Source organism: Mustelus asterias, chromosome 15 (genome assembly GCF_964213995.1).
Source record: "Mustelus asterias chromosome 15, sMusAst1.hap1.1, whole genome shotgun sequence".
Classification (NCBI taxonomy): domain Eukaryota; kingdom Metazoa; phylum Chordata; class Chondrichthyes; order Carcharhiniformes; family Triakidae; genus Mustelus; species Mustelus asterias.
Genome location: NC_135815.1, coordinates 38,816,816 through 38,831,446, shown reverse-complemented (window position 1 = coordinate 38,831,446; position 14,631 = coordinate 38,816,816). Strand labels below are relative to the sequence as shown.

Here is a 14,631-nt window from a genome sequence, read left to right as displayed (position 1 = left end):
GTACCTTTATTATTTATATATTTTCCTTTGATTATTAAAAGAAATACTTATAATTAAATATTCTACCGTGAATATCAATTATAGGTAGTCACAACTAAGGGATGCTTAGTTACTTGTTGAGACAAAAGTAAATATATACTTTATCATCCAGCCTTGTGGTCTGATGTATACATCAAATAACTTAGCAGCCCCAAGTATTAAGTCTCGTGTGAAATGAGGAAGAATTTTTTTACTACATCAGAATTCCTTTGAAAAAGTGATATATTTCTTCTTCTCCTGGTGACAAAAGGGTATGTACTACGTTCATTTACCTAAAGGAATTAATGGACCACCACCTATTGAACAAGAATGGGCTTTACTGATTGCAACATATGAACATACCAAATTAAGATGCTAACAGATGCAAATTAGGAGCAGGAGTAGGTCACTCAGCCCCTCGAGCCTGCTCCACTATTCAATAAGATCATGGCTGATCTGATTGTAACCTCAATTTAACATTCTTGTCTACCCCCTATAAGCTTTCACCCCTTGTTAATCAATAATCTATCCAGCTCTGCCTTAAAACTATTCAAAGATTCTGCTTCCACTGCCTTTTGAGGAAGAGAGTTGGAGAAACTCATGACCCTCTGAGTGAAGAAATTTCTCCTCATCTCTGTCCTAAATGGGCAATGCCTTATTTTTAAACAGTGGTCCCTAGTCCTCGTTCTCCGACAAGAGGAAGCATCCTCTCCACATCCACCCTATCAAGAAGTCTTAAGAACTTAAAGTTTTTAATCAAGTAACCTGTTATTCTTCCAAACCCTAGTGGATACAAACCTAACCTCTCTAACCTTTCCTCATAAGACAACCCACCCATTCCTGGTGTTAGTCTAGTAAACCTTCTTTAAAATGCTTCAATTGATCTAAAAGAACAAATCACCTTTGTGTCAGAATGATCTAGACTCATTTATGGAGAGACTAATGTTTTCCCTCTGTCCTTGGTGACAGAACCGTACCTTGATAACTTATTGGGTCAATTAATTTGCAACAAAAAAATATCTAGATCAGAAACAAATAAGTTTGTAAGGGTTATTGGCAGTTTGTAAGCAATTATAATGCTAAACAGAACTCCAAAGCCGATAGACCAGCTAAAACTATGATAACTGAACTTATGTAAATTCATAGAGAAAGGAACAGAAGGTTGATTACTATTTGAAAGGGAGTTTATTGCCCAGGCAAAGGCGCAAGTCTAATGAAGGACAAGATTATTTTCCTGATCTTAAGATTGAAGTTTAATACCGGGCCTAAAAAAAGTGTAAACAGTTGAAAAAAGTCCAAAGTCAAGGAAACAGTTTAAACAGAGGAAACACTGCACAAGCAATTACAATAAGGGGAAACAATAGCATATTCTACCTCACGATATAATAGTGACCGAATTAGAAAATGTCACAACTACAGCACCCAGCATTGATCTAAATAATAAAAATATTTCCAAGTTACACCCTAATAATTATATTTGAAAATGATTACTAATCTGAAGATTTGGTATTGTGAAATGCAATTTATTTTTAAGTCTACAATTTCTGAGCAAAACAGTTTAAAAAGCCAGCACCAAAAATTTGCATTTTCACATAACATCACAACACAGGGCACTTCAAATACATATTCAAATTTCAGTTTAAGTCATAAAAATGGGGATTTGAGAAATTGCGCTGCAATATCAAAGGTTTCTGAGTTTGAGGAGTAGATTATTAATGATCTGCACACAGATAAAAACAAAACAGGCTATGCAGTTGTCACCTAAGTATCTCACTATAATGGTATTCTTGATGAACTCTTTTGCTTTAGTGTAGATTAGTAAAACAAGTTATATGATCAACAACAAACAATTATGATATAGCTATATGCAATACATACATGGTCTGGTCCACTCTACTTCTATTACTGTGTGGTTTATGGCCCGTGCTGTAAGATTACTCCCACTCTTCGGAACGCCTGCGAGTGTGATTGCTGTGACTTCACCCCCTGCTGTGTACCCCACATCATTATAGACCATCAGTTTGTATTTATACGTTGTGTACCTGAATTAATAAATGAAAAGTGCATTGTTTAGTCCTTTGTATTGTCACTTTCTGAAAGATAGCTTTGCAATCCTTCAATGAATTTACTCTTATTGTTAATATATACTGCATTACAGAAAGCAGGCATACATATGTATGCTTTTACAGGGTAACCAACAGGATATTTCCCATAACCAATACATTTTTTAAGGATTCTGAAATTAACAGAATAAGGGCTGAGAAGAAGTATAAATTAGAATGGGTGAATTCACTATCAAATCAGGTAAAGACAGGAAAGTAAAGAGGGCCAGGAAGATTGGATAGAGAGAAAAAAAAGAGACAAAAAAGAAAGCAAATGAGCAAATGTTCAATTTAACATTTTAAATCTCCTAAAATAATTCACAACCTGAAGGAATGAGACTCCACGTATATAATAGTATTATTTTTAGCACCAAAATGTTGATTTGTGATCACTAACCATTCTAAAGGGGTACTGACACCTGTGATTATTAGCAATAAATATCGCTGGCAGGTTTATGTCATACCTACTGCGTAAATACAACAATTTTACAAAATACAATGCATGTCGATGGTGAGACAGTTGGTAAAAATCAGTTGTCACAAAGATAAAGATAGCATGAAGCAACTTGAATAGCAACGGTTGGATAATTGCATTTAACAGCATATCTGCCCCTTTCCTGAAGTTGCTGTACTGTTTACACCTAAATAATGGTGAGCGCCATTAGCCTCACTGCTATTTTGACAGCAATAAATTAATATAATCATAGAATCCCTACAGTGCAGAAGGAGGCCATTCTGCCCATTGAGTCTGCACCGAGCACAATCCCACCCAGGTTCTATCCCCATAACCTCATGTATTTACCCTGCTAATCCCCCTGACACTAAGGGGTAATTTAGCATGGTCAATTGTTGGAGGAAACCCATGCAGACACAGAGAGAACGTGCAAACTCCACACAGTCACCCGAGGTCAGAATTGAACCCGGGTCTCTGTGCCACCATGCCACCCTAATGTTGTCACTTCCCTCCCAGATTCAAGTAAGTTAACTTGACGGTGTCATTAGCTCTCCATTTTGGAACATATGTATTCAAAAAGAATTATAAGAAGGGAGAAATAAATAAAGGGATTTTATAGTTAATAAGAATTCTGTGTAATTATTTGGAACTTTAAAAAAATGCTGACAATCTGAATATTCAAACTTACAAGTTAAATTCCTCAGTCCTACGTTATATAAATCTTCATACAGTATAAAAAAAACATAAAATAGAATCATAGTCTAAATTGTAATTAGAATTTAGGATTTATAATATGCATAACTGCAATGGAAATATACTCCTTGTACCAGTGTACATTTTATTAGATGATTAACTTCTGCAGTTCTATACTTTAACAATCATCAACTTGTAAAGTGAAAACAGATTGCAAATGCTTACCCCAAATAATGAAAAGCAGTTTACAATGATACACCTCATTAACAATGTGGACGATAGACTTCAGTTCTAAGAATAACTTTAACTGGAGCAACAGGGGAAGTTTGGTTATATGAAATCAGAGCTGGGTCTTAATAATTATTAGAAATTTATCACACATTTCTGGCCACTGCACAATGATTGATGAAATTCTAGTTCATCTTCGTTTTAAACGCAGTCAGCAACATTCTCCCAGTAATGTCCTGGCAACAGCAATAATAATTCAACAAAAAGTATTTCCACATGCTCATTTTCTAAAGGGCTATTTGGAATTGTCAGATCTCTATTTTTCAAGAGTTCTTCCCTTTTTAACTATCCGTGCCACCATTGTTTAAGAAATATTGTACTTCAGTTTGATTTAAAGCCACTGAAGGGAAAAAAAGACTTTACATTTTCTAGCCTTCGTGTAACATAAATTAATTTGAAATAAGTTGTATTCAATGACTGTTGCCTAGCATTGCATGTATTCATCCCATATCGTGTTAACAGATCCATAAAACATGAGTGTGTTGCATTTAAATTATATTTTAATGTGATGATGTGGAACAAAAAGACACGTGGCATATATTTGATGTTTGTTAGTTTCAAAATACAACATATGTGGCTTATACGCAAAGAAATTGTTTCACAACAGGATAAAGCTGCAAAGCAAAATCATGGCAAGGTGAGGATAGCTTCTAAGAACAACAAAAAAAAACATCTGCCTATCAGTTTAATTTTAATCCAAACACATTTTATACAACAAGTAGTTGTTCAAAATATTAGAAATGCTGAAAAGCAGAAAGCAGCACATATTAAATTATTTGTTAATCAAACCATAATTTGTTTGAAGCTGATGTAGTTTAATCTAACCTGTTAAGACCTTTATCTTCATAGTACATTTGTGTCCCTGAGTAAATATTCAGCCAAAGATTTAAATCTTTAGGGGGATTTGGTGCAAGTGGTTGTTTGGATTTGTGCCTTAGCAACTCATATCTGAAAAAACACAGGTGTACAATCTGATTATTAAATCCAATGTTCATAACAATTGATATTTGCTGCTAAAAATGATAATTTAACCAATTTTCACCTTGTTTCTTTTTACATATCAGTACAGTGCTAATAAAATATGTAGGTTTTAAATATGACCATAATGTTATACTCAATATTATTTGTTATTCTCATTGCAAGGAAATAGAACTTCCAAAATGCAAATATGAACTACAAAAAGCAGTAATGAACATTCTAATAGCACTGCTTGAAGATACCAAGGCAAAAGCCTTACCTTCTACTATAGCAGTCAAAGGTTTGAATCCCACAGAGCTTTGGTTCAACCCTCAGTCATGTTTGTTTAATGAACTTGCCAGAGCACTTAACTGACTGCTTAAAGGGCTGAGCCCATTGACATTAGACTGACAATCCTGGCTCAGTCGGCAGGATGTGGAGATGCCGGCGTTGGACTGGGGTAAACACAGTAAGAAGTCTCACAACACCAGGTTCAAGTCCAACAGGTTTATTTGGTAGCAAAAGCCACAAGCTTTCTGAGCGCTGCTCCTTCGTCAGGTAAGTGGGAGTTCTGTTCACAAACAGGGCATAACAATCACCAGGCAAGAGTGTTCTCTTCCTGTTGGGGAACACTTCAGCCGTCACGGGCATTCGGCCTCTGATCTTCGGGTAAGCGTTCTCCAAGGCGGCCTTCACGACACACGACAACACAGAGTCGCTGAGCAGAGACTGATAGCCAAGTTCCGCACACATGAGGACGGCCTCAACCGGGATCTTGGGTTCATGTCACACTATCTGTAACCCCCACGACTTGCCTGGGCTTACAAAATCTCACTAACTATTGTCTCTTTCTGCAGACAATAAACATCTCTTTAACCTGTGCTTAATGCTCTCTCCACTCACATTGTCTGTACCTTTAAGACTTGATTACCTGTAAAGACTCGCATTCCAACCATTATTTTGTAAATTGAGTTTGTGTCTTTATATGCCCTGTTTGTGAACAGAACTCCCACTTACCTGACGAAGGAGCAGCGCTCCGAAAGCTAGTGGCTTTTGCTACCAAATAAACCTGTTGGACTTTAACCTGGTGTTGTGAGACTTCTTACTCAGTAGGCAAGGGCCAGGTAGGTAACTGTTTTGTAGACTGTTTGTACTGAAGATGAATCTGAGGTTCACATTCTAACATAAGCTTGATGTTGAAGTTGGCTGTGTCTCAGTTTTTGCTTCAGCTTGTATCAAAGTTCCTGCCATTGTACATTTGGAGCAAAAGTAATTGGGTGGCAGGTCATGGAACTATCATTTAAATTATTACTCTGTATTGGCATCACTGGTGTACATTAAAAAAAAACAACTGACTGTCTGGTAAAGAATCAGACATTTTTTGCAACCAGCTCTACCGTGGGCATCCAAAATTATGCTACCGTAAAATCTTCTTCCTAAGAACATAAGAACATAAGAAATAGGAGCAGGAGTCGGCCATCTAGCCCCTCAAGCCTGCTCCGTCATTCAATAAGATCATGGCTGATCTGATAGTGGGTTCAGTTCCACTTACCAGCCCGCTCCCCATAACCCTTAATTCCCTTAATGGTTAAAATCTATCTATCTGTGACTTAAACACATTTAACGAGGTAGCCTCTACTGCTTCATTGGGCAGAGAATTCCAAAGATTCACTACCCTCTGGGAGAAGAAGTTCCTCCTCAACTCTGTTCTAAATTGACTCCCCCGTATTTTGAGGCTATGCCCCCTAGTTCTTGTTTCCATTGTAAGTGGAAATAACCTCGCTGCTTCTACCCTGTCTAGCCCCTTCATTATCTTATATGTCTCTATAAGATATCCCCTCAACCTTCTAAACTCCAATGAGTAAAGGTCCAGTCTACTCAATCTCTCCTCATAAGCTAACCCCCTCATCTCCAGAATCAACCTGGTGATGTTTTACCAGTAGAAAATACAACTTGCACATCTAACTGGCTCCATTTTGTAAAACAGAAAACTGGAGTCGAGTCCAGAGGAGGTTCACAAGAATGATCCCTGGAATGAAGAGCTTGTCGTATGAGGACACTGGGTCTGTACTCGTTGGAGTTTAGAAGGATGAGGGGGGGGTCTCATTGAAATTTACAGAATACTGCGAGGCCTGGATTGAGAGGTCGTGGAGAGGATGTTTCCACTAGTAGGAAAAACTAGAACCAGAGGGCATAACCACATACTAAAGGGATGATCCTTTAAAGCAGAGATGAGGAGGAATTTCTTCAGCTAGAGAGTGGTGAATCTGTGGAACTCTTTGCTGCAGAAGGCTGTGGAGGCCAGATCAGTGAGTGTCTTTAGGACAGAGATAGATAGGTTCTTGATTAATAAGGGGATCAGGAGTTATGGGGAAAAGGCAGGAGAATGGGGATGAGAAAAATATCAGCCATGATTGAATAGCGGAGCAAACTCAATGGGCCGAGTGGCCTAATTCTGCTCCTATGTCTTATGGTCTAACCACGTCAAACTCTTAGTGCCTCAGATTTATCATTATTCCAATTTGTCCATTCTCTCTCATTCTGAAACTGCCATACACTTCATCATAAGCACACATCAGTGATGTGGCAGGGCTTGTATCCACCTAATGGTATGAGCCATTCGGTGGATACTATGAGCGCTCAACAATGCCACAGAAGCAACACTCACAGGGACTGAGAGCAGTGCTATTTGAAGGCCAAGACCTCAAATTAACTCTAGCCTCATAAACTTAATAATAGACATGTGGTGAATGCACTCTGCCTCTCAGCTGCCCACTTGGATTAAAGTTTGCCCATTGTGTCTTCTGATCTCCTGACCACCTCACCTGTTCATTTTTTGAAAAAGAGAATCTTTCTAACAGCCTGCCTTTCTCTGAAAGCTGCCAACTGGAGGATGCTCAACAATGTGGTGGATGGAAAAAAAATCATACCTTACATTCGGTCCATTTGGCCTTGTGGGAGGCTGCCATGAAACTGTAATAAATGACTCACTAATGGGGATTACAACCAAAGGGCTAATGCCCTGAGGAATTGTGGGGTGAGTAATTATTTCACTTGGCAAACTTTCAGTGCAGCCTCCTATGAATCCTCCACCACTGGTGCAAGCAACAATCGTCACTGAATAATTGGTGAAAGGGAGTAGATCCATCACAGTGTACTGCAGCACTGAGGCGTTCAAAATTGTGATGTGTGGATTGGGCATTCGGACTTCATAATGAAGGATTTCACCGTTACTCATCAGTGGAGCTCGCCAAGTAACCTGCAAAAACAAGTTACACCGTGAAACCAGATTCATGTTGATATAGCTGTTTATAAATGTCAGTAAACTACAAACTCACCTTACTGCTTAGCAGCTGCCAATTTCAATGTTAGGCGGTTTTCAAAGAGGCAATGTCCTTACCAAAACATTTATAGTTAATTCACTCCATAGGGGAGGCAATGGCCTAATGGTATTATCGCCAGACTATTAATCCAGAAACTCAGCTAATGTTCTGGGGACCCGGGTTCAAATCCTGCCATGGCAAATGGTGGAATTTGAATTCAATAAAAGGAAATCTGGAATTAAGAATCTACTGATGACCATGAAACCATTGTCGATTGTCGGAAAAACCCATCTGGTTCACGAATGCCCTTTAGGGAAGGAAATCTGCCATCCTTACCTGGTCTGGCCTACATGTGATTCTAGAGCCACAGCAATGTGGTTGACTTTCAACTGCCCTTGGGCAACTAGGGATGGGCAATAAATGCTGCCCAGACAGCGATGCCAATGTCCCACGAATGAATAAAGGAAAAACTCCACTTACTTTAACTGCTTGAAAAAATTAAATGACGGTGGCAAATAATACAGTGAACTACAAACATAACTGAAAGTTATAGCTGAGTTATAAGAAGGCTTGCACAATGAACCTGGCACTACAGACTCAAATCCTAGCTCTAACTGATGCTCAAATCTGCCCACCACAATTGGGATAAATTCCATCTGTTTTTGATCAGAATGCTAGAGGAAGTGCCTGCGGGTCAGGTTACTAGCGGTGCCTGTCTCATTCCACTATAAACACACCTTTTGGTTACCAAGTGCCCGTTCTTTTGGTTTCAATATTAGCTGTGATGCTTGTAGTCAAGCAACAATTGTAAGATTTATTTGTATGCAGCAGGAGAGGAAATACCAGAAAAGTGGGCATGATGAGATTTGGGTGAAGGGACAGAATGTACAGTTGCTAAATTTGCTAATGGTACAAAGATACTGCGAAGAAGACATAAAGGGCCCGATTTTACCATTGCATCGTGCCCGTTTTCGGCACGTAAACATGGTAAAGTCGGGCGTGAGGCCATTAACGCGATCCGCACCCGCATCTGCACAGATGTCCACTTTACCAAGGCCCGAAAATGGCCGTGATCCGATTTGCGCTCGAAACTGGCGCAACGGCGATTAAAATGTATTTGCATGCATTTAAATTGAATTAATGGGCTGCCTGCCCAACTTTACCAGCATTTCCCCCTTTACCAGCGCGTTCACATGTCCAGATTCAGCGCGAAACAGACCTGCTCGGCAAAGGTCTGTTTCGGGCGCTCCAGAAGAGGTAAGCTCAGAGCTTCCAACGGCTCAGATCGGTGGTTAACATAGAACATAGAACATAGAACATTACAGCGCAGAACAGGCCCTTCGGCCCACGATGTTGCACCGACCAGTTAAAAAAAAAAAAAAACTGTGACCCTCCAACCTAAACCAATTTCTTTTCGTCCATGAACCTATCTACGGATCTCTTAAACGCCCCCAAACTAGGCGCATTTACTACTGATGCTGGCAGGGCATTCCAATCCCTCACCACCCTCTGGGTAAAGAACCTACCCCTGACATCGGTTCTATAACTACCCCCCCTCAATTTAAAGCCATGCCCCCTCGTGCTGGATTTCTCCATCAGAGGAAAAAGGCTATCACTATCCACCCTATCTAAACCTCTAATCATCTTATATGTTTCAATAAGATCCCCTCTTAGCCGCCGCCTTTCCAGCGAAAACAATCCCAAATCCCTCAGCCTCTCCTCATAGGATCTCCCCTCCATACCAGGCAACATCCTGGTAAACCTCCTCTGCACCCTCTCCAAAGCCTCCACATCCTTCCTGTAATGTGGGGACCAGAACTGCACACAGTACTCCAAGTGCGGCCGCACCAGAGTTGTGTACAGTTGCAACATAACGCTACGACTCCTAAATTCAATCCCCCTACCAATAAACGCCAAGACACCATATGCCTTCTTAACAACCTTATCTACTTGATTCCCAACTTTCAGGGATCTATGCACACATACACCTAGATCCCTCTGCTCCTCCACACTATTCAAAGTCCTCCCGTTAGCCCTATACTCAACACATCTGTTATTCCTACCAAAGTGAATTACCTCACACTTCTCCGCATTAAACTCCATCCGCCACCTCTCGGCCCAACTTTGCAACCTGTCTAAGTCTTCCTGCAAACTACGACACCCTTCCTCACTGTCTACCACACCACCGACTTTGGTGTCATCAGCAAATTTGCTAATCCACCCAACTATACCCTCATCCAGATCATTAATAAATATTACAAACAGCAGTGGCCCCAAAACAGATCCCTGAGGTACACCACTTGTAACCGCACTCCACGATGAATATTTACTATCAACCACCACCCTCTGTTTCCTATCCGCTAGCCAATTCCTGATCCAATTTCCTAGATCACCCCCAATCCCATACATCTGCATTTTCTGCAGAAGCCTACCATGGTGAACCTTATCAAACGCCTTACTAAAATCCATATATACCACGTCCACTGCCTTGCCCCCATCCACCTCCTTGGTCACTTTCTCAAAAAACTCAATAAGGTTAGTAAGGCACGACCTACCTGCCACAAAACCATGCTGACTATCACCTATCAATTCATTACTCTCCAAATAACTATAAATCCTATCCCTTATAATTTTTTCCAACATCTTGCCGACAACAGAAGTGAGACTCACCGGTCTATAATTCCCGGGGAAGTCTCTGTTCCCCTTCTTAAACAATGGGACAACATTCGCTAACCTCCAATCTTCTGGTACTATACCAGAGGCCAACGACGACCTGAAGATCAGAGCCAGAGGCTCTGCAATCACTTCTCTTGCCTCCCAGAGAATCCTTGGATAAATCCCATCCGGACCAGGGGATTTATCTATTTTCAGACCCTCCAGAATATCCTGCTGGGGGGGGGGTGGAGGGAGGCGGGTCAAATGTATCTCTGGTGGTGTTGCGGGGGTGGGGGGGGGGGGGGCGGGAGGAGGGAGGCCAGATCATTCTCTGGTGGGGGGGGGGGAGGCGGAAGAAGGGAGGCCCGATAATTTTCTGGTGGGTGTGAGGAGTGTGTGTGTGTGGGTGTGTGGAGTTTGCACATTCTCCTCGTGTCTGCGTGGGTTTCCTCCGGGTGCTCCGGTTTCCTCCCACAGTCCAAAGATGTGCGGGTTAGGTTGATTGGCCAGGTTAAAAATTGCCCCTTAGAGTCCTGGGATGCGTAGGTTAGAGGGATTAGCGGGTAAATTAGCGGGTAAAAAAAAAGGGGATTAGCGGGTAGGGCCTGGGTGGGATTGTGGTCGGTGCAGACCCGATGGGCCGAATGGCCTCCTTCTGCACTGTAGGGTTTCTATGATTTCTATGAGGTAGGGGGGGGGGGGGAGGAGGCAGGTCAGATGTATCTCTGGTGGGTGGGGAGGGGAGGCCAGATCATTGTCTGGTGGGGGGGCGAGGGAGAGGGAGGCAAGATCGTTGTGTGGTGGTGGGGGGAGGAGGCCAGATCATTGTCTAGTGGGAGGGAGAGGTAGACGGAGGCCAGATTGTTGTCTGGTTGGAGGGGGTGGGCAGGGGGAACAGCTGCCACTCTGCGGGCGATCGGTGGTGGGGAAAAGGGGCAGAGGTTGTGATCGATCTGGATAGTGGGGGGGCTGGATAAGGGGGACAGTTACGTTGTGGGGGTGATGTCTGTGGGGGCCATCGCTCCCGCTTTTCACTCCCGGGCCTCTTTGTCTGTTTTTTGCGGCCCGGGCACGATGTGACAGCAGCGTGTTTTTTCAAATTTATTTCCTCACTGCGCATGCGCACTTCAGAACTCCGATCGTTTCAGGCGCGATCAGCCCCGCCCACAGCACAATTCAGACCCGCGATTTTGTTTTCAGGCTGAGTGTGTATGCGGGCGCCTGGGAACAGTTTTCCAAGTCGGATCTGAATTGCGCCCAGATTCAGCACTTAGAATGAAAATGGTAAAATCAGGTCCAAAGAGTCTGCAAATAGCTATAGACAGGCTAAATGAGAGGACAAAAAACTGTCAGATGGAGCATAATGTCGGAAAATGTGAACTTGTCCACTTTAGCAGGAAGAATACAAAAGTAGGGATGTTTTGCTACAATTGTATAGGGTATCGGTGAGACCACATATCTTGTGGTCTTCTTATTTAAGAGACAATATAATTGCATTAGATGCAATTCAGAGAAGGTTCAGACAACTGATTCCTATAGTGAGGGGGTTTTCCTGGAAGGTAATCTTATTGAAACATATAGAGAAGACTTGACAGGTTGGATGCTGAAGGATGTTTCCCCTTGTGGAAGACTAGAACTAGGGGACACAGTTTCAAAATAGGGGGTCTCCTAAATAGGATGATTATGAAGAGAAATGTTTTTCTCTTGGAGGGTAAGTGCCTGTGAAACTCTCTAGAGAGTGGTAGAGGCAGGGTCGCTCCCCGCCCTCCAGATTTAAAATCATACCAGTGAGTTATATGAACATTCATACATATGAACGTATGAATTAGGGGCAGAAGTAGGCTATTCAGCCCATCAAGCCTGTTCTGACAGTCAGTAAGGTTAAAGCTGGTCTGATTTCTAGCTCGACTCCACATTTCCACCTACTCCCAATAACCTTTAGCCCCTTGCTTATCAAGAATCTACCTACCTCTGTCTTAAAAATATTCAAAGACGATGCTTCAACTGCCTCTTGAGGAAGAGAGTTCCAAAGGTGACCAGCTGAGAGAACTAATTTCTCCTAATTGCTGTACTAAATATGGGTAACTCCATATTTTAAACCCCAATTCTAGATTCTCCCAAAGAGAAAACATCCGCTCCACTCGATTCTGTCAAGACCCCTCAGGATCTTTTATGCTTAAATAAAGTTGCCCCTTATTCTTTGAAACTCCAGCAGATACAAGACTAGTCTGGACGGCACGGTGGCACAGTAGTGAGCACTGATGCCTCACAGCGCCTAGGACCTGGGTTCGATTCCCAGCTTGGGTCACTGTCTGTGTGGAATTTGCACATTCTCCTCGTGTCTGCGTGGGTTTTCTCCAGATGCTGCGGTTTCTTCCCACAGTCCAAAGATGTGCGGGTTAGGCGGATTGGCCATGCTAAATTGCCCCTTGGCATCAAAGGGCTAGCTAGGGTAAATGCATGGGATTAAGGGGATAGGGTTTGGCTGAGATTGTGGTCAGTGCAGACTCGATGGGCCGAATGGCCTCCTTCCGCATTGCAGGATTCTATGATTCAGGATTCTATGAATCTGTCTAACTTTTCTTCATGAGGCAATCTGACCAAGCCAGGTATTAATTTAGTAAACCTTCTCTAAACTGCTTCCAACATATTTACAATTTTTAAAAAAATAATGAGATCAATATTGTACACAGTATTCCAGATGTGGTCTCACCAACGCCCTATATAACTGAAGCTTACTCTTCCTGCTTTTGAAGTCAATTCCATTTGCAATAAATAGTAACATTCTGTTAGCTTTTCTAATTACTTGCTGTACCTGCAAACTACACATTTTGCAATTCATGCACGAGGACACCTAGATTCCTCTGCACCCGAGAGCTCTGCATTCTCTCACCATTTAGGCAAGAAATCTATTTTAAATTTTTCCTGCTAAAATGGACAATTTCACACTGTCCCACATTATAGTTCATTTGCTAGGTCTTTGCCCACTCAGTTAACCTATCTATATCCCTTTGTAGCCTCATCTCTTATTCGCATCTGACTATCCTACCTATTTTTGTGTCATCAGCAAATTTAGAAACAATACCTTCAGTCCCTTCACTTAAGTCACTTACATAAATTATAAAAAAACAATTGAGGATCCAGCACTGATCCCTGTGGCACATGACTCATCACATCCTGTCAACCAGGGAAAGATCCATTCTTGCCTACCCTCTTGTTTTCTGTTAGTTAACCAATTTTCGATCCATAAAATTACATTACCTCCTACATCATAAGCTTTATTTTTGGAATAACCTTTGATGTGACACCTTATCACATGCCTTCAGAAAATCTAAATACCGTTCATCCACTGGTTCTCCATTATCCACAGCATATGTTATTTCTACAAAGAACTACAATAAGTTGGTTAAACATGATTCCCCTTGCACAAAACCACACTGATGCTGCCTGATTGCCTTGAATTTATGTAAATGCCCTACTATAACATGTTTAATAATAGCTTCTAACATTTTCCCTATGACAGATATTAAGCTATCTGAACTGTAGCTTCCTGCATTCCGTCTTTCTGCCCTTTTGAATAATGTCAACATGGCATGTAAATGAAAAAATGGCATTGAAGACATATTTGGGGACTACTGGGAAATTGATCCCTAACAAAGATGATAGCATAATTACAAAAAAAGGTTACAGATTTGGCTGAAAGTGAATAAAATAGGAAATGCAGATAGTGTAAATGTTTTCCTTACCGTGATGGGATCAGATAGCTTTTCTTGTAGTTTTTAAATCAGTGTTGCCTGAGAGACCCCAGTTTGGTGGAATATGCTGAAATTAATGAAACTTTGGACCTATATAATGACATGACTAAGAACTGTTCTGTCAAAGGAAGCAGTTGCCAGATGAGACTACTAAAGATTACATTCTCATGTTAAATAAACTTTCCTCAGCACTGTGAAGTTACTGTGAAAATCTCCGAGTCGCCACACCCCGGCGCCTGTTCGGGTATGCTGAGGGAAAATTTAGCATGGCCAATGCATCTAACCAGCATGTCTTTCAGACTGTGGGAAGAAACTGGACCACCCGAGGAAACTCACGCAGACACGGGGAGAATGTGCAGGCTCCGCACAGACAGTGACCCAAGCTG

General features: G+C 41.6%; 1 protein-coding gene across 1 annotated transcript in view; it reads right to left on the bottom strand.

The window, feature by feature from the left end:
- ush2a (Usher syndrome 2A (autosomal recessive, mild)) overlaps positions 1-14,631 on the bottom strand; it is a 916,330-nt gene that overhangs the window by 260,155 nt on the left and 641,544 nt on the right. Inside the window, exons 42-44 of the mRNA XM_078230465.1 lie at positions 7,443-7,771; positions 4,381-4,503; positions 1,897-2,060 (exon numbers count right to left, since the gene is read on the bottom strand). Coding sequence (XP_078086591.1) covers positions 1,897-2,060; positions 4,381-4,503; positions 7,443-7,771 — 616 coding nt within the window. The remainder of the gene's footprint in view (positions 1-1,896; positions 2,061-4,380; positions 4,504-7,442; positions 7,772-14,631) is intronic.